At 43.5% G+C, this 19125-nt stretch overlaps 1 protein-coding gene across 8 annotated transcripts in view; it reads left to right on the top strand.

Moving 5' to 3' along the window:
• Positions 1-19125, top strand: part of ATP6V0A4 (ATPase H+ transporting V0 subunit a4) — a 57774-nt gene that overhangs the window by 4437 nt on the left and 34212 nt on the right. Inside the window, exons 1-9 of one of the 8 annotated variants that reach the window (XM_025291600.3) lie at positions 5081-5288; positions 6885-7059; positions 7241-7374; positions 9194-9272; positions 9559-9653; positions 13827-13952; positions 14431-14525; positions 15706-15832; positions 18479-18561. In XM_025291600.3, the coding sequence (XP_025147385.2) occupies positions 7258-7374; positions 9194-9272; positions 9559-9653; positions 13827-13952; positions 14431-14525; positions 15706-15832; positions 18479-18561 (722 nt within the window). In that variant the 5' untranslated portion in view covers positions 5081-5288; positions 6885-7059; positions 7241-7257. The other 7 variants (XM_025291596.3, XM_044946933.2, XM_044946935.2 and 4 more) reach the window with 7 other exon arrangements.

The following is a 19125-nucleotide window of genomic DNA, read 5'->3' as shown; positions in this document are numbered from 1 at the left end:
AGGAATTGACAGGACAAAGATTTGGGGTGTCCAACTAGGGATGACTCTAAACAGCTTTTGGGCTTGGGGCAGTAAATTAAAGAAGTCACAAGGCTTGTTCACATGAGCTTCCTGAGTTCCCTGGCTTTGGTGATAAGGGTGTCCTTCTCCAGAGGCAGGGAGAGAGAGTACCTTTCACATAAGAGATTTATTTTCTGCTTGCAGGGAGACTGGCTGGGGGTGTGTGTCAAAGTGCTCCACTTGAGTTGACTTTCTTAAGTAATTTTAATTCAACAGAGTGCCAGTTGCTCAGTCATGTTTGACTCTTTTTGACCCTGAGGACTGTAGTCTGCCAGGCTCCCCTGTCCATGGAATTCTCCAGGCAAGAATACTGGAGTGGGTTGCCATTCCGTTCTCCAGGGGATCTTCCTGACCCAAGGATTGAACCCAGGTCTCCTGTGTTGCAGGCTGGTTCTTTACTGTCTGAACCACCAACATGCTATTGAGGCACAACTTGGGGTGACCTACCCTGGGCCCCAGCTGCACCCTGGCTGGGAGGAGCAGAGAAGTGCTTGGCTAATCAGGTGACCTCCACGTCCCAGTGGAGGGGTAGCGTCATTACCAATTGGCAGAGGTGAATGTTCTTATTGTCTCATCTGACAGTACCCCAACACAGGTTAACGAGGAATGCCTTGTTACTACAGGCGGGCGGGGAGTCCCGGCGCCCCCTTAGCCTTCTCTGACACTACCCTGGGGGTGTGGCTTTGGTGTAACTGCGTAAGGGAAGAAGTCTAGGCATGGTGGCCTGTGGCCACAGTTTTTTCCTGGGATGTTTGGCTGGGTTAGAGTGATCCTATCTCAAAGTCTTTCTGGCTAGCCTGCCCCCTTCCTGTTCCTTTGGCTAGAGAGAGCAGGCTTTGGAAATTTTTTCTTTTTTTGGTCTGCATATCTTGCTGGATTCCGCAGCACTGCATCTAGAATATATGAGGCAGAAGAAAACCCAGAGGACACACCCCAGCCTTGTTCCTCAGACCAGGAGGTCTTTAGATAGTCTTTCTTTTCTGTACCTTTTGGAGCCTTCTAATATTTATTGTATATATAATGTTCAGGGTTTTTACTTTTTCTTCTTGATAAGTAAACCTACTTCTACTCTATCCTTCCAGAAGCAGAAGTCAAAGTAATATTTTAAAACTGTTAATCTAGGAATTTCCCTGGAGGTCCAGTGGTTAAGACTCCTCACTCTTAATGCAGAGGATATAGGTTCGATCCCTGGTTGGGGAACTAAGTTGCCGCATGCCACATGGCAAGGCCAAAAAAAAGAAAAAAAATGAATCAAGTAATGTCACTCCCCTGCTTCAAATTTCCCAAAGGGCTTCCCAGTGTGTTTAGAATAAAATCCAACTTTCTTATTGGCCCATCAGCTCTCACATGGCTTGGCCCTTGCCTCCATCTGACACACCTCATATGACCTCTCCCCACTCCTCCCATGTTCCAGCCACACTGGCCTCCTTTCTGTTCTTGAATATGTTGAGCTTTTTTAGACCATAAGACAATATCATGCAGTGGTTGTAAACCACTGTGTCAAATGACCTGTCATGAGAGACTGTGTGACCTTGGGCAAATGACTTAGCTTCTTTGTGCCTCTATTTCCTCATGCGTAACAGGAGAATAAGAACACTGCCGTAGGGTTACTAAGAAAATTAAGTGGGCTAATACAGGTAAAGTATCTAATTGTGTTCTACAGCCATGAAAACAATGGCAAGAACTCAGTAGACATACTAGCTATTGCGATGAAGTCCATCTCCAATGTCACACCCCTGCTCTCACATCCAGGTTCCTGCTGCCTAGAATACCCTTCCAGCAGCTTCTTTTTGCAAAACCAGCCCATTAAAAAATCTTTCACACCTCAGCTCAAATGCCATCTCCTCTTAAATGAGAGAGGTCTTCCCTGATCATCTATCTAAAATAATCTCTCTTCATTTCTCTAAAGCCTAGCTTTCTATAATTGCAGTCTTTGTAATCTGCAATATCTTGCTAACTTATTACTTGTTTACTGTTTGTCTCCTTGCATCTGGACATAAGCTTCATGAGGGCAGGGCCTTGTCTCTCATCTACTGCTCTATGCTTGAGCCCAGGACAGGAGGGCGCATAATCTGTTCTGTTCTGTTGCTCAGTCATGTCTGACTCTTTGCAACCCCATGGACTGCAGCATGCCAGGCTTCCCTGTCCATCACCAACTTCTGGAGCCTGCTCAAACTCATGTCCATCGAGTCGGCGATGCCATCCAACCATCTCATCTTCTGTTGGCCCTTTCTCCTGCCTTCAGTCTTTCTCAGCATCAGGGTCTTTTCCATTGAGTCACTTCACATCAGGCGGCCAAAGTATTGGAGTTTCAGCTGCAGCATCAGCCCTTCCAGTGACTATTCAGGACTGATTTCCTTTAGGATAGACTGGTTGGATCTCCTTGCAGTCTTAAGGGACTCTCAAGAGTCTTCTTCAACACCACAATTCAAAAGTATCCATTCTTCGGCGCTCAGTTTTCTTTATGGTCCAACTCTCACATCCGTAATTGACTACTGGAAAAACCACAGCTTTGACTAGACGGACCTTTGTCAACACATAATATACCCTCAAAATATACTTACTGAATGGATGAAAGAATTTGGGTCTTTTACAAGTAGGTACTTACTACAAACAATGCTACAATAGACATGATTGTAATTAAATTTTGATTTGTATCCTTAAATTATTTTTTTAGGATGAACTTCTGAGAGTTCTGAGATTCCTGGGTCAAAGGACAAGCATACTCCCATTCAGACAGATTGCGCTAATTTAGAGTCTGCCAGTGCCATACAGGCATGCTGGCCTTCTGCACCTTTGATTTGGGGCTCTAGGAGAAAAAAATAGCAAACCTGAAAATAATCTCTCCTTCCTATATTTCCACACGCTAAATAAATATCTAAGATCCTATTTTATTTTATAGATTAGGACACTGAGAGTGAAGTGAAAGTGATAGTCATTCAGTTGTGTCTGACTCTTTGTGACCTGATGGGCTGTAACTTGCCAGGCTCCTCTGTCCAAGGGCTTCTCCAGACAAGAATACTGGAGAGGGTTGCCATGCCCTCCTCCAGGTGATTTTCCCTACCCATGGATCAGAACTCATGTTTCTTATGTCTCTTACATAGGCAGGTGGGTTCTTTACCACCAGCGCCACCTAGGACACTTAGACCCTGGGATTAAATAGCTTCCCTAAGGTCACATGTGGTCAAAGGCAGAGATGGGGTCCTGACCCAGGCAGTTTGGATCTCAACTCTGCTCTTAACCATCAAGATGTACTTTTTTCTGTGTTTGCTTCTCTGTGATTCCTGAGCACCAGGACCTTTGAGAGCTACTGTTCCACCCACTGACCAAAAGATATAGCACTCAGAGTTGGGGCGAAGAGCAGAAAGGAAGTGGGGAGGAGAGGTGAGAAAGAAGGGGGAGGCACCGATTGGGGCGGGGGCTTCTCTCGCCTTGGTCTGGAGCTTATCTGATGGCAGAGGCAGAGTCAACACTGGTGATGCCTTTGTTAGTTTTCAGTTCTGAGCTTCCTGCTTTGGTTTGCCAATCCTGATTTCAGCCTTGGAAGCTAGCTTTGTCCAGGTGAGTCTGGACTCTTGAATGGGTCTGCCAGGTTGAGATGGGTGGATGTAGCCAAGCTCTGCTTCTTAAGAAGCCCAAGCGGTACCTTTCCTGCAGGGCTCTCAGAGGCCCTGACTCTACTGCCCTAGGTGCAAAACAGCTGCTTGTTAGCTGATTGTTTGCAAATTGCATTCACCCTACTTCTCTGTTTCCTCCCAATGAAAGCTAGGTTTTCACCCTGTGTTTTCAAAGGCAATGGTTCTCATTTGGTCATACACAAAAATCATCTGAGGGGCTTACTAAAAAGGCAAATTTTGGACAATCTGGGAAATTGAACACTGATTGGATATTTGATATTAAGAAATTATTACTGAATTTTTACATGTGACCATTGTATTGTGTGTGTGTGTGTGTGTATAACATATACAGAGAAGAATCCTTATCTTTTGTATCTTTTGAATATTTTGGTATTCACATATTTTGAAAGAAAAATATCATGTATACGATTAGCTTCAAAATAGCCCAGAGTGGGTAGGAGAAATGGGTGGGGATTAGAGGATACAAAATTCAACAACTGTTGCTGCTGAGTGGTGTGTATATGGGGCGGCCGTTCTTTATACTATTCTCTTTATTTGTGAAGATGCTTTAATTTTTCCATAATAAAGTGTAAAAAATCCAAAAGGTACCCTCCTTATTCCAGGGTACATTTTACAGGCATCCAGCATGGCTGTGGGGGGGATCTACTCACCTCACCTAGAGAAAAGACTCTACAAAGGGAACTCAGGTGGCTCCTGCAGAGAAACCTCATTGACTCACCCCTCACAGCTCTCCCAGATAAACGGGAAAGAGCAGTCCTCAGTGAGGAAAGCGTGCATCGCTCAGCTGGCCTGTGTCAACTCACCTGGGCCACAATAAAGCTGAATTTTAGCTGTAGTGTATATATTTAGATGGGTTTGTATAGTTTCCTTTTGAAGTATTTTGTAAATTAATTGTTGGTAGGGTAGTGAGTGTGATGTGTTTTTTCTTTTTTTCCCTTTAGTTTTCCAAAACTATTTTTTAATGTTATCTCATTTCTCCAGCAATAAGAAGTGTTTTAATACGGTGTAATAGATATTGGGAGAAGGCAATGGCAAACCACTCCAGTACTCTTGCCTGGAAAAATCCCACGGATGGACGAGTCTCGTAGGCTGCAGTCCATGGGGTCGCGAAAAGCCCGACACGACTGAGTGACTTCCCTTCCACTTTTCACTTTCATGCATTGGAGAAGGAAATGGCAACCCACTCCAGTGTTCTTGCCTGGAGAATCCTAGGGACGGGGGAGCCTGGTGGGCTGCCATCTCTGGGGTCGCACAGAGTCAGACACGACTGAAGTGACTTAGCAGCAGCAGCAATAGATATTTGGCTCAGCTGATAAAGAATCCGCCTGCAATGCGGGAGACCTGGGCTCGATCCCTGGGTTGGGAAGATGCCTGGGTTGGGAAGATGACCTGGAGAAGGGAAAGGCTACCCACTCCAGTATTCTGCCCTAGAGAATCCCATGGACTGTATAGTCCATGGGGTCGCAAAGAGTCGGATACGACTGAGCGACTTTCACTTCACTTCAACAGATAATAAAACACAGAAGGTTATCTCTAGGGCTCTTCTGAGGCCTCAAGTCGGCTCTTCCCAATCCCTCCCCTCACTGGGGGGTAAGTGTCTTCCTTAGAGAAGTAAGGCTCTGACCCTGGTGGGGCCCCAAGGTCGTGGCCGAGGGCACAGGTGGGGCGGAGGAGGGAAGGGGTGTGTGAGCAGGGCCGGCCGGCGGGGCAGGTTCGTCCTCGCCTCGGACAGGCCGGTGTTGATACAACACAGCCGCCTCGGGCTCTGCGAGCGCCGGAGGAGGAGAAGCCGCGGGAGGGGCTCGGCGGTCGCTAGGGGAGTCGCCTGCGGAGTCCGCGGCCCGGGCTGGTCCCATCCGCCCGCCGCTCGCAAGCCCTACCCTCCCGGCCCCGCCAAGGAAGCCGCGGGAGTCCCGCGCCCAGGACCGGCTCTGACAAGGCTGGGGTAGGAAGGGAGGGTCTCTGTCTTGTCTTCTTGGGTCTGCAGGAAGCTCGTGTCTTCTGTGTCTTTTCTATGAAAACTTTGCCTTGCTTGCTAGAACCGGCCGTGTGAAAAATTCATTCATCTGGGTGTCAGCAGGCACAAATGAAATACCAGATTCTGCATTCGGGAGGGTCGGAGGAGATTTTTGCCTCTAGTCAGTAAATCCGGAAATGTTTTTTGAGCCTCTTCTTTAGGATTGAGCTAGACGGGTGATGGAGTGAAAAACAGTTCTGATCTCATGGGCTTTTCTGGCTAGTGGGCAGAACAGACAGGAAGCAAGTAATTGCAGATGATTGTATTCAATTATATTCTGGGAGGGCTTCCCAGGTGCCTCAGTGGTAAAGAATCTACCTGCCTGTGCTGGAGACACAGGTTTGATCCCTAGGTTGGGAAGATCGTCTGGAGAAGGAAATGGCAACCCACTCCAGTATTCTTGTCTGGGAAACCCCATGGACAGGGGAACCTGGTGGGCTACAGTTTGTGGGGTGGCAAAGAGTCAGACCTGACTTAGCCACTAAGCAACATATTCTGGGAGCACAAAGAAGGGGGCTTAGTTCGCTCTGAGTGTTGGGGATCGGGAGAGGTGTATGAAAGAAGAGGATTCTTACCCCAAGAGGGAGAAATGACAGGTGTATGTGGGGTATGGGGGATGCAGGGTGGGGAGGAAGGGGTTTAGGTTCTAAATCTTGGGAAAGCCTGAACAAAGGTTCTCAGAGAAATTGGGAGAAAACGGGAAGGGAGGGCCGAGGCCAGATGATGCACACAGCCCTTCCTTGGCTACATCAAGGATTTTAGAATTTAACCTGTGGGAAAATGGGACAATGGAAGGATTAAAACGGGGGGATAAACCCAGTGTTTGCAAACAGTAGGTTATACATTATAAAATTATAAGGAAAAGGGACTCCTTCTGGGATACGTGATGGTTCTTCCAAAACGTTGGGATCTGAGGAAGACAGTTTGATTTGGAAGCAGTAGGGCAATCTGGAGGGTCTTGGGTGAGAGTGGATTCTAGGTGAGTATCCTTTTTCCTTATAGAGGACATACAGATTTATTTCATTCCTGCTGACTGCACAGAGTTCTGTTGTATCAGTTTAATCTTTCCCCTGTTGATGGATATCTAGGGTAGGTCCATTTATTATAATTAGTAAATACAGTGTTGTCAGAAACATCCTTGTGAGTCCATTTTCCCTTACATTTCCGAGTTTATCTGGGTGAAGAGCAGTGGAAATCTTGTGTCATGGATATGAATAACATAAAGTTTGGTGGATACTGACAAATTGCCCTCTAAAAAAAACTATACCAAAAAAATGCTCTACAAATGTACACTTCAAGTATCAAGTGTCTGAAAATGCCTGCTTCCTCACACCTTCTCCAAATGTGAGTTTATTAATCATATTTTTAAATCTTTTGCCAATCTGATAGGTGGTGAAAAGTAGTACCTTGTTGTTTATTATGTTTTTAAATTTAGGGAAGATTCCTGTTGCATTTTTTTCTTCTGTTGGATTTTAATATAACTCAGTGACACATTTTTTACCTCAAATATCTTTGTGTTCCGCAGACCAAGGTTGGGCCAACATGGCGTCCATATTCCGAAGTGAGGAAATGTGTTTGTCACAGCTGTTTCTCCAGGTGGAGGCTGCATACTGCTGTGTAGCTGAGCTTGGAGAGCTTGGATTGGTTCAGTTCAAAGATGTAAGTACTGCATTCATAGGAGACCAAAAGAAGGTGGAGTTTCCACTTCTTGGTGGTGAATAAAGGTCAGGGAGAAGCGCCCTGGGCTGGAGTAATGGAATTCAGTGGTTCTTGTTCTTCTGGCTAGAATTTGTGATAACATTGGGCAGCTGACTTGCAAACATTTCTCCCTTACTCCTTTTGTGTCACCTCTATAGGAATGTTTTGAAATTGTAATATAATAAAAAAGATGACATTGTACTTTATCTCCTATGTACCTCTTCAAGACATTTGATATAACCAGTGGGCACATGGATTATCAACCTTATTATGAGGGCAAAAAACAGTGCTTCCAGACCAGTTAGTTTGAGGAAAAAGTATCTTGGGAGTCCACAGTCTCTTGAGGGTGATATTCTCCAGCTAGACTGTATTTCCCACCCCCCGCACCCCCAGTTTTATTGAGATAATTGACCTATACCACTGTATAGGTTTAAGGTGTATGGCATAATGACTTGACTTACATCATAAGACTCTTACAATTTACTCTCTTAACAACTTTCGTATATAATGTACAACAGTGTTCATCATATTTATCATGTACATTATATCCCTAGTACATATTTGTCTACTAATTTATCTAATTATCTAATAACTTATCTCATAACTAGGTAAAATTATTTCTGTAATTATCTAATAATAATTTATTTATCTAATAAAAGGAAGTTTGTACCTTTTGATGGTCTTCATCCAATTTCTCTGTTACCTCAACCCCCACCTCTGGTAATCACAAATCTGATCTCTTTTTCTATGAGTTTGTTTGATTTTGAAGTATGATTGACCTACAACACTGTTAGTTCCTAGTACACCACAATACCAGGATATCAGTATTTCTATACATTTCAAATGATCACCATAATAAGTCTGTTTACCGTCTGTCACCATGCTGCTGCTGCTGCTAAGTCGCTTCAGTTGTGTCTGACTCTGTGCGACCCCATAGACGGCAGCCCACCGACGGCAGCCCACCAGGCTCCCCCGTCCCTGGGATTCTCCAGGCAAGAACACTGGAGTGGGGTGCCATTTCCTTCTCCAGTGCATTAAAGTGAAAAGTAAAAGGGAAGTCGCTCAGTCGTGTCCGACTCTTTACGACTCCATGGACTGCAGCCCACCAGGCTCCTCCGTCCATGGGATTTTCCAGGCAAGAGTACTGGAGTGGGGTGCCATTGCCTTCTCTGGTCTGTCACCATAGGAGTGTCTAAGTAAATCGGGATATCATTCCCAGAGTCAGTTGAGATCCTCGCCAAAAGCTTTTGAATTCAATTTAGAAAATGGGACTCACTAATTCCACTCATTTTCTCGCTAAGGTCTGGTCAAAACTAAGACCTTCAGAGAAGGATCATGTCTTTGCAGCCCTAGTTCCAACTCAGGACCTGACATGGGGTAGCTCCTTAATAACATTTGTTGGGCTGAGCTGAGGGGTCACCAGCACAAAAGGATGCTGACTTTTTCTTGAAGACCAGGATCCACTGCTTGGAGCTGTGCTATATTCAAGGTCCTATTGTACTCATGACTCCATTGAGGAATTCAAAGCAATTTGGATAGTAAGTGCAGCTAAAACTTAAGAAAAGTTTACAGAGGCCAGAGCTTGTGGCATTTGGGGAACTGAGGGTAAGAATATCAAGGTATATTTTGACTGGAACTCTCCTGTCTTGTTCATGGAAGTATCTAGTCCTAAGATGATTCCAGCAACATTCTTCAGCATTAATAATTAATAATAGCCAAAGAGAATATGTTGCCAGCGGTTGCTACTAATGTGTGCCTTGTGGCTTTCCTCTCCCTCTAGTTAAATGTGAAAGAGAGCCGCTTCCAGAGGAAATTTGTGAATGAAGTCAGAAGGTGTGAATCATTGGAGAGAATCCTGCGTAAGCCAGTTTTCTGCTTGCAGTTTGAATGTGCACTGGCAGGGAGGGAGACGGTTTGCAGGGGTGATGTCCTGCAGTCTGCCCCTATGTGAGATACTGCTACTCTAGGTTGAGACAGACCTGGTTTGGGGCAGAGGAGGCTAGAGATGGGGGCCAGGTTCTGTGGCAGGTGCCAGGGCAATTCAGGCAGCTGAGCTGGGAAATGCATCTGTCCCACTTGACCCCATTGCTTAGGTATGAGTAAACACTCTCACCTTGCGCTTTCTGGTGGGGTTTCATCCTTCAGGTTTTCTGGAAGATCAGATGCAAGATGAGATTGAGATTCAGGTGCCTGAGAAGTCCCCGCTGACCCCTCTCCCACGGGAAATGATCATCCTGGAGGTAGGTTCTTTCTGACTTAACAGAGTACAGTATCGAAGCCTGTCTCCTGTGAACCCTGCAAGCCTCTCATGGTCCTCTACCCCATTGCTGAAGGCGTGGAGGTGGGTTTATGTGTTGATCCACTTTTCAGTGTTACTCCCCCAGAAAAGCCCCCCGTGCAGTTTTTAAAGTCACTCTTGCACCTTTTGGTGGCCATGTGTGTTGTTTCCATGTCTTGGCTATTGTAAACAATTCTGCGATGAGCAGGGGGATGCCTATTTCTTTTCCAGTTATGATTTCCTTTCCTTTGGATAAATATACCCAGAAGTAGAGTTGTGGGATCCAGTGGTTTGCTTCTTAATTGTCTGTCTGATGCATTGGGTCCACTCTGAATTGAGGCCTCTCCTCAGATTGGATTCTGAGGTCAAGTGGGAGAAGGTAGCAGTTTTCTTTAGCTAAGGCCTTTGTGGCCGGAGGACCCCTCTCTCTTTCTTTCCCTTCTCTGTCAATTTGCTTTTGTAAAACACTGAGTATCTGCTGTGCACAAGGCACCTTGGTGAAACATGGCCTTGCCTCTGGGAGCTTTGAGAGCAGGCTGTGGTGAGAGGGGAGAGGGTGAGCCAGGGGGAGAGGATGTCAAAAGGCTACTGTTGTTCAGTTGCTAAGTTGTATCTGACTCTTTGCGACCCCATGAACTGCAGCATGCCAGGCTTCCCTGTCCTTTACTGTCTCCCAGAATTTGCTCAGACTCATGTCCGTTGAGTTGGCGATGCCAATCCAATTATCTCATCCTCTGTCACCCTCTTCTTTTGCCTTCAGTCTTTCCTGGCATCCAGGGTCTTTTCCAATGAATTGGCTCTTGGCTTCAGGTAGCCAAAGTATTGAGGCTTTAGCTTCAGCATCAGTCCTTCCAGTGAATATTCTTTAGGGTTCTTCAGTCATTTAGGATTGACTGGTTGGATCTCCTTGCAATCCAAGGGACTCTCAAAAGTCTTCTCCAGCACCACAGTTCAAAAGCATCAGTTCTTTGGTGCTCAGCCTTCTTTATGGTCCAGCTCTCATATCTGTACATGACTACTGGAAAAAACATAGCTTTTGACTGTATGACCCTTTGTCGGCAAAGTGACGTCTCTGCTTTTTAATATGCTGTCTAGGTTTGTCATGGCTTGCCTTCCAAGAAGCAGCATCTTTTAATTTCTTGGCTGTAGTCACCATCCACACTGATTTTGGAACCCAAGAAAAGAAAATCATTTACCGCTTCCACTTTTCCCACCTCTATTTGCCTTGAAGGGACCTTGCCTGATGGGACCAGATGCCATGATCTTAATTTTTTGAATGCTGAATTTTATGCCAGGTTTTTCACTCTCTTCCTATTCACCCTCACCAGGAGGCTCCTTAGTTTCTCTTCACGTTCTGCCATTAGTGTGGTATTATCTGCATATCTGAGGTTGTTGATATTTCTCTGGGCAATCTTGATTTCAGCTTGTGATTCATCCAGCCTGGCATTTCACATGTTGTCAAAAGGTGGGCAGATCCAAATCCTGGAAGGCCCTGTTGATCTTCATTAAAAAAAAAAAAAAGGACTTTTTATCCTCAGAAAGAGCTCACTAAGAGAGGTAAACAGGTATGGAAGAGCTTCACTGATTGAGCCTTATCTCTGGCTGGGTTTTCTCATGTGACTTTTTTGTTTTATTTTAAGATAATTTAAAATTCTTGAAATTGTTGAAGCCACCAGTAGCATAAATCTAGATTCTCTAACAGAAACATGAGACGGACAAGACTGGCAACTCCGCTTGAATGTATTTTGGATCTGGTCATATTAACATCCGGATATTTGAGGAGAAGGTTTTAATCCATACAAATAGGGTTTCCATAAAATTGTCTCCAGGTTCAGTCTTACCACTAGTTTTCTAACACCAGCCATGTTAGTGACCAGCTCCACTCCCGCTGCCATCCCCCTCACCTTCCTAAACACCTACACCTGTTCTTGTGAACTGTGAGCTAGCTTAATGGCTCATGTTTTCACCATAAACTTTTTATAGATTCTTTTCCGGATTCTTTTCCCTTCTAGGTTATCGTGTGCATGCTCAATCGCTCAGTTGTGTCCGACTCTGTGACCCCATGGACTGTATCTATCACTCTACCATGTTGCTTCCCTGCTTGAGAGTGTTGATGGTGCCCTTCTTGCCTGAGTCAGGTCCATTCTGGCCAGAAGAATCTGCTGTCCTTGGCCCTGTCCTATCTCTCAAGTTCTACTGGCTCCTTGGGCTGTTTCCTTGATTGTATACTACTCTTGCACCTTGTTGAGAATCCCAGAGAGCTTTATTTATGAGGGTTATGTTTATTGGAGAAGGAAATGGCAACCCACTCCAGTACTCTTGCCTGGAGAATCCCATGGACGGAGGAGCCTGGTAGGCTACAGTCCACAGGGTCGCAAAGAGTCGGACATGACTGAGCGACTTCACTTCACTTTATGTTTATTGATACTTACTGCTGGAGAAAACTCTTGAGAGTCCCTTGGACTGCAAGGAGATCAAACTAGTCAATCCTAAGGGAAATCCACCCTGAATATTCACTGGAAGGACTGGTGCTAGAGCTCCAATACTTTGGCCACCTGATGTGAAAAGCTGACTCATTGGAAAAGACCCTGATGCTAAGGAAAGATTGAAGGCAGGAGAAGGGGATGACTCAATGGACATGAGTTTGAGTGAACTCTGGGAAATAGTGGAGGATAGGGAAGCCTGGTGTGCTGCAGTCCATGGGGTTGCAAAGAGTCGGACAAAACTGAGCAACTGAACAACAACTGCATTAGGAACTAAAACTGAAAAAAGTAAAATATTTATTAATTCATTAAAAATAATATCTCATTACAGATTAACATTTTTAATTAAAAATAATTGTATTTTCAAAGAAAAAACAAAGTACTCTTCAAAGTGAAGAGTGATGTTGTTAGCAAATTTATATGTTTGACTTAATAGAAGACTGACTTTGTGTGCTTTGAATCTGTTGTGATATGTTCTCATTGAAGTATATGAAGAGAATTTAGTCTTGAAAAATAGGTAGTTGGGAAAGGGAGGAGTGTTTTAATAGTCTTTTCAAATAATTGTGGATATTCTTTGATATTACATTAAAATTTGACAAGCATAGGGACTTTTGCTTTTGTTAAACAGGTAACAAGTATTTTTGTTTCCAAGTTGACATAAGAGATGCAGATTAAATCCCTGGGTTGGGAAAATCCCCTGGAAGAGGAAATGGCAACCCATTCCAGTGTTCTTGCTTGGAGAATCCCATGGACAGAGGAGCCTAGCGAGCTACAGTCCATGGGGTGGCAAAGAGTTGGATGTGACTGAATATCTGAGCACTAAAATAACCAGTGTCAATTTGGAAACAAATATACTTGTTACCTGTTTAACAAAAGCAAAAATCCCCATGCTGATATGTGACTTGCTGGAATCCCTTGACTTCTCATGTAGCTCATTTTCCTTCCCCAGAGTGTTTTCTGGTCCTCCCCATTTGATAAGGGAACTCCTGAGAGTGTATGACCATGGCTGGACTTGCTCAATTGCTGAGTTATGTCTGACTCTTTGCAACCCCATGGACTGCTGCATGCCAGGCTTCCCTGTCCTTCACCATTTCCCAGAGTTTGCTCAAACTCAATGTCCATTGAATTGGTGATGCCATCCAACCATTTCATCCTCTGTCTTCCCCTTCTCCTCCTGCCTTCTATCTTTCCCAGTATCAGAGTCTTTTCCAATGAGTCGGCTCTTCCCATCAGGTGGCTGAAGTACTGGAGCTTCAGCTTCAGCCTCAGTCCTTCCAATGAATATTCAGGGTTGATTTCCTTTAGGATTGACTGGTTTGATCTCCTTGCAGTCCAAGGGACTCTCAAGAGCCTTCTCCAGCACCGCAATTTGAAAGCATCAATTCTTCGGTGCTCAGCCTTCTTTATGGTCCATCTCTCACATCCGTACATGACTATTGAAAAAGCCATAGCTTTGACTATACAGGTCTTTGTCAGCAAAGTGATGTCTATACTTTCAGCTCTACAGTCTTGTTGAGTTTGACTGAACAGGCCTCTCAACTTCGAGCTACGTTGTGATGCTCTGCATACTTGATATTATTTGTTGTGGTTAATATACAGTAAATGTCAAAGTGCTTTCTGCCTGGCTTATTTTCTTTTTCCCTCCTGCAAAGACTACTCTAGAAAAACTGGAAGGAGAGCTTCAGGAAGCCAATCAGAACTATCAGGCTTTGAAGAAAAACTTCCTAGAACTGACGGAATTCAAACATCTCCTGAAGAAAACCCAGGACTTCTTTGAGGTTGTAATTTGGGGACTGTGTATTCAAGGGCCCTTTTCTCTAGAACCTCAAATTTCTATTTTGACAACTGGTTGGTTTGGAATATGAGTAAATTGTGATGTTTCTGTTGTCTGGCTGGCTGTGGGTGACGAGGGTAAGGATGGCATGTGGCGTTGGTTGAAATGAATGCAAAAATATTAAGGAGCTCACTAATAAAGTACCTGGCCCAAATGGCCCAGAGAGAAATAGAAGTCAGAAAAAAGCACAACAATTAGTTTGAGCAGATTTGGGATTTTGGTAGGAAGAGACCTTGTTTTAAATACACAGTTATATCTTTATTTGAAACAGAAAACTAAATTAGGTTTAAGCATCAGGTCTTCTGAATTCTATTTGTAGAAAACTGAGTAATTATATAAAAGCAGACAAAGTCATGCAATGTGGGTGCTTTTAAGATAGTCTAAGTACATTTAAATGAAAATAGTGATTCTTTGACTTTCAGACAGAAGCCAACTTAGCAGATGATTTCTTTGTAGAAGACACTTCCGGTCTCCTGGAGTTAAGACCTACGCCTGCGTACATCAGTGGAAAGCTGGGGTCAGTGAAATTCCTGCTCTGAAAGTTATGTGTAGTTGGGTCCCTGGTCTGTATGCTCAGTGCCTGGCATGTGGTAGATTTCCCTGACTGTTTGAGTGAATGAATGAATGGACAAATCATGACTGACAAGAGGACTATTTCACACGATTATAGGCCTCCATCCAGTAAAAAGCCCAAGTTTAACCTGATCTGGTTGGTGGAGGTGTAGGTAGTGTTATCTTTTTAATGGTGAGACTGACATTCTTGAGTCTGAAGAGTGTGACGTTTGTATTGTCTCCACGTGGGAAGGATATAGTGAAAATTGTTTAGGTAGAGTTTCTTGACTGTCCCTGGAACAGGGCTATGGGATACATGTTTGTTTGTTTTTTTTGCCTTGTCTCTAAAATACTGTTTTGATAATAGATTTGGAGTGTGAAGTTTGAAGTGTAACTAGCAATGCGGTAGTTGGTCAGTCATGTCTTCCACGAGTAGAAGTAATAGAGTATGATAATATCCACCAAAATGTGTGATGATTCAAAATGGTGGGATTTCATTTACTGTTGAAGTAAAACTGAGAGTGAGTTTTGGAATTCTAGTTCTTTATTCAGCAGATACTTAGGGGCCTGCTATTTGAGGCACTAGACATTGAATTTGGAAAGGAAAGGAAACTATGTATTGAAAATATTTGATCAGAAGGTAATACTGGGTAACATATATTTACAATAATGGGCCAATGAAAGTAACCATTTTAAGTTAATGTGAAAAGTTTGAGTTAGAAACTTATCTAGATACCTAGATGATTGTATAAGTAGAGATGTATAGACAGCAATACATACATTTCAGTCTTAGTACATTATTTGTATAAATGCATAGAGACCATTGTTGAGCAGATTGAATACTTGCTTCTTTTAGCTGCAATGATATAATGAATGGTCTGTCATATTGTTAATTGCAAATAAGTGAATGTATAGTACTGGGATGATTAAGGACATGTGGACATGTCACAGGAAACAGGAGGTCAGAGGGGAGTTGGGGTTCACTGGGACTGGGATCCAGAGTGCTAAGCAGGGCCATGTCCTTCCTTCCTGCTCAGAGGGCAGTGGGCTTCTACCTTCTGGTTGCGTATCTTCACATCCCATGGGGTCTTCTGCCTGTACCCACTCCCTGTGCCTCAGTAACATCTCCTCTTCTGACTTCCCAGGTTCACAGCTGGTGTGGTCAACCGGGAGAGGATGGCTTCCTTTGAGAGGCTGCTGTGGCGAATTTGCCGAGGAAACATCTACGTAAAGTTCAGTGAGATGGACACAGTTCTGGAAGATCCCGTTACAGTGGGTATCTCAGGCTGCGGAAAACATTCTCATAAGTTTTCTGTAGCCCCACCAGAGGGGTTTTCCCTGCCAGGGGGCTTTTGTTCTCTCAAATCCTGAGTCTTTAGCTCTATGAAGTTAATATCTGTTTCCTTTTTTTCTCTTTTCTTTTCTTGTTTCTTCCCCATCCCTCCTTTTTCAAAAATACCTATGAAAGGTCAGTTCCAGGACTGAGTCTTGTTAGCACCTCATAAGTGGTCATTCCTCCAAATGACTTACCTGGACCAGTTCCTGGAAACTTTGCTGTGCTGGTGCCGCATAGGTCGGCAGCTGTGTCTTCATCACAAAGCCCTGATGACTAATGTAGGTCAGTGTGCTCCAAGCTCCAGGGTGCACTTGAGCAGATGTTCAGTGTGGATTCTGATTCAGTGCGTCTGTGGTGGTGCCCAGGAGCCCGCGTTGTTCACTAGCTCGCAGTTAGTTCCTGGTTGTCAGCAGACCATACATTTGGAATAAAGATTTTGAGGGTCTCCTTCACTGAGTGCCACATGTTACTGCCACGAGTTTTGTAGGATTTGCTTCTTCCACCCTTCTGGTTAGTATTTAAATCCACTTTTTAATTCCAAGAAGCTTGGTTTATTTCTAAAAAAAAAATCATAATCTAGTGTAAAAAATAAAGGCTAAAAAATGCAATTTTAAGTTTTATTTCATGGAAAACAACTTCATAGTTAAATACGATTTAAAATAAGAAAAAAGTTTGTTTTTTAAAAACACAAAACTTCACCATTGTCATGTCTTTATTTTTTTTTTTTTTTTGTGCTCTTTTTCTGTAGTCCATAGCTATAGGCAGGTATGATTTAACATAGTTGTAGTTAAAACATGGAAATCTTTTTTTTGCCTTCTGTTGATTTTAGATAATATAAATGCCCTCCTGTATTACAGTGTGTCCTATAAATATTAATATTTTAAAATGTGACATTGAATCATTACTTTTCATAATCATATTTTGACATTCTGTAGTCCTGGTGGTAAAGAGAGTATTGATAAAGTAAGATGACTTTAGCCTGATGACTTTGAAGGTCACTGAGCAGATGGTGTATGGTCAGAATAGATTCCTGGGTCTGGTGAATCCAGAGACAAGAAGATCTAAGAGATTCAGCAAAGGACCATGGGTGGGAGTGGTGCTCCATGGGTGAGGGAACCTTCGGAAATAATGTAAAGCAGGTGGCTCCCCAAATCCTAAAATATCCCTTTCCTGCTCCCATGAGCAGCTACCAAAGAGACAATTCATTTTGATATTTTCAGTTGGTGTCTAATGTTTCCATTGAGTTGATGTGACATTCATTATCTGTTTTTAGACACTTAATTTCCAATTTTTCTCCAGAATATAGACACTATGTTAAGCATCATCATGCATGTGAATTTTTGTTTACTTCTGAACTAGTTCCATGATATGAATTCAAGGAAATAGGATTGCTGGCTTAAAGGGTGTGGGCATTTTCATGACCCTTGATATGTCCTGACAAGTAGCTTTTCAGTGGAGTCATACCTGATTCCAAAGATACCTGAGACGTAAGTCATGTGTAATGAGTGTGTAGGATTTGTTATCACTTTTCCAACAATGGATTTCATCGTTTTACCTTCACTCCCCACCCCAAACTAAATAAGAGTAAAAAAGCGCATTTCTTTGCTTACAGTTAAGGTTGAACATTTCCATATATGCTTGTGAAATACCCATTTTCCTTTTCTTATGAAATGTTAGACTTGGACTTTAAAAATGCATTTAATTAGTGTTCCTTTGGGCGTACAGTGAGTATGTGAGTCAAACATTAGACCCGGCTCTTCGTTGCTATTGTTCGGTTGCTCAGTCATCTCCGACTCTTTGAGACCCCATGAGCTGCCACACAACAGGCCTCCCTGTCCTTCACCACCTCCTGGAGTTTGCTCAGACTCAGGTCTATTGAGTCAGTGATGCCATCCAACCATCATCCTCTGCTGCCTCCTCCTTTTGCTTTCAATCTTTCCTAGCATCAGGGTCTTTTCCAATGAGTCGGCTCTTCACATCAGGTGGCCAAAGTATTGGAGCTTCAGCATCAGTCCTTCCAATGAATATTCAGGGTTGATTTCCCTTAGGATTGACTGATTTGGTCTTGTTGTCCAAGGGACCCTTAAGAGTCTTCTCCAACACCACAGTTCAAAAGCATCAATTCTCTGGTGCTCAGCCTTCTTTCTGGTCCAGCTCTCATATTCCATCATGACTGCTGGCTCTGTCTTTGTTAAATGTCAAATACCATTCATCCCTGAAGTATAAATGTTGTTTATGAGTTAACTCTGGTGAGCTAGGTCAGCTACTTTTACTTTAAGTCTCGCATATCCTGGTTCCTTCTCTTCTGTGTGTTTTCTTGTTTATTAACACATCTCTTGAACACAGGGCTCAGAGCTGAATACAAGGTTCAGCTGTGATCCCTCTGGTGTAGCAGACAGTGATGTTGTCCCTCTGAGGCTGTATCAGCCTGCCTGAGGGCCCCACCCAGCCTGCCTCCGTGGCCTTGCCCTCAATCATAATATTACGAACTTGAATCAACCAGGAGAAGTTGAAGTTTTCCAATTTTAAATTTAGAAAAAATAAATTCTAAACACATGCATTTTACTGCTCTGATTTTCCAGAGAGAAGAAATTAAAAAGAATATATTCATCATATTTTATCAAGGAGAACAGCTCAGGGAGAAAATCAAGAAGGTCTGTGATGGGTAAGCGACTATTAAAGGTTCTTTTCATCAGCTATTTGGGTCAGGATTAGTTCAGGGTCTGTGCAATAAATCCAAAATAAACTTTCCTGGTGGCTCAGTGGTAATGAATTCTCCTGCCAATGCAGGAGACATGGGTTCAATTCCTGGATGGGGAAGATCCCCTGGAGAAGGCAATGGCAACCCTCTCTGGTATTCTTGCTTGGGAATTCCCATGGACAGAGAAGCCTGGTAGGCTGTAGTCCAGGGGGTCACAGAGAGTTGGACATAACTTAGCAATTGAACAACAGCAAGGCTCGAGTAGGGCTGCTTTGAGGTTGCTTAAGGTTTTCGAATAACTTTCCCACGTTTGATAATAGTGCTAAAAAGGCAACTGCTTTTTAGTAACTGTGGGGATAGAAACAGAGAGCTCTTGATGTGTAAAATTTAAAAGGTCGAAAAAGATGTTTCAGTTGATTCCTTCTCACCCCTTTATCAGCTGCTAAACAAGCAAACTGCATGCTTAGTTGTTTCTGAGGTTACTGAAGCATCTTATGTGCAGCCCCTTAGAAGCAGAAATTCAGTAGA

Source organism: Bubalus bubalis, chromosome 8, assembly GCF_019923935.1.
Source record: "Bubalus bubalis isolate 160015118507 breed Murrah chromosome 8, NDDB_SH_1, whole genome shotgun sequence".
In the NCBI taxonomy this organism is placed as follows: Eukaryota; Metazoa; Chordata; class Mammalia; order Artiodactyla; family Bovidae; genus Bubalus; species Bubalus bubalis.
The sequence above is the reverse complement of the archived record's forward strand: the minus strand, read 5'-3'. Positions and strand labels throughout refer to the sequence as shown.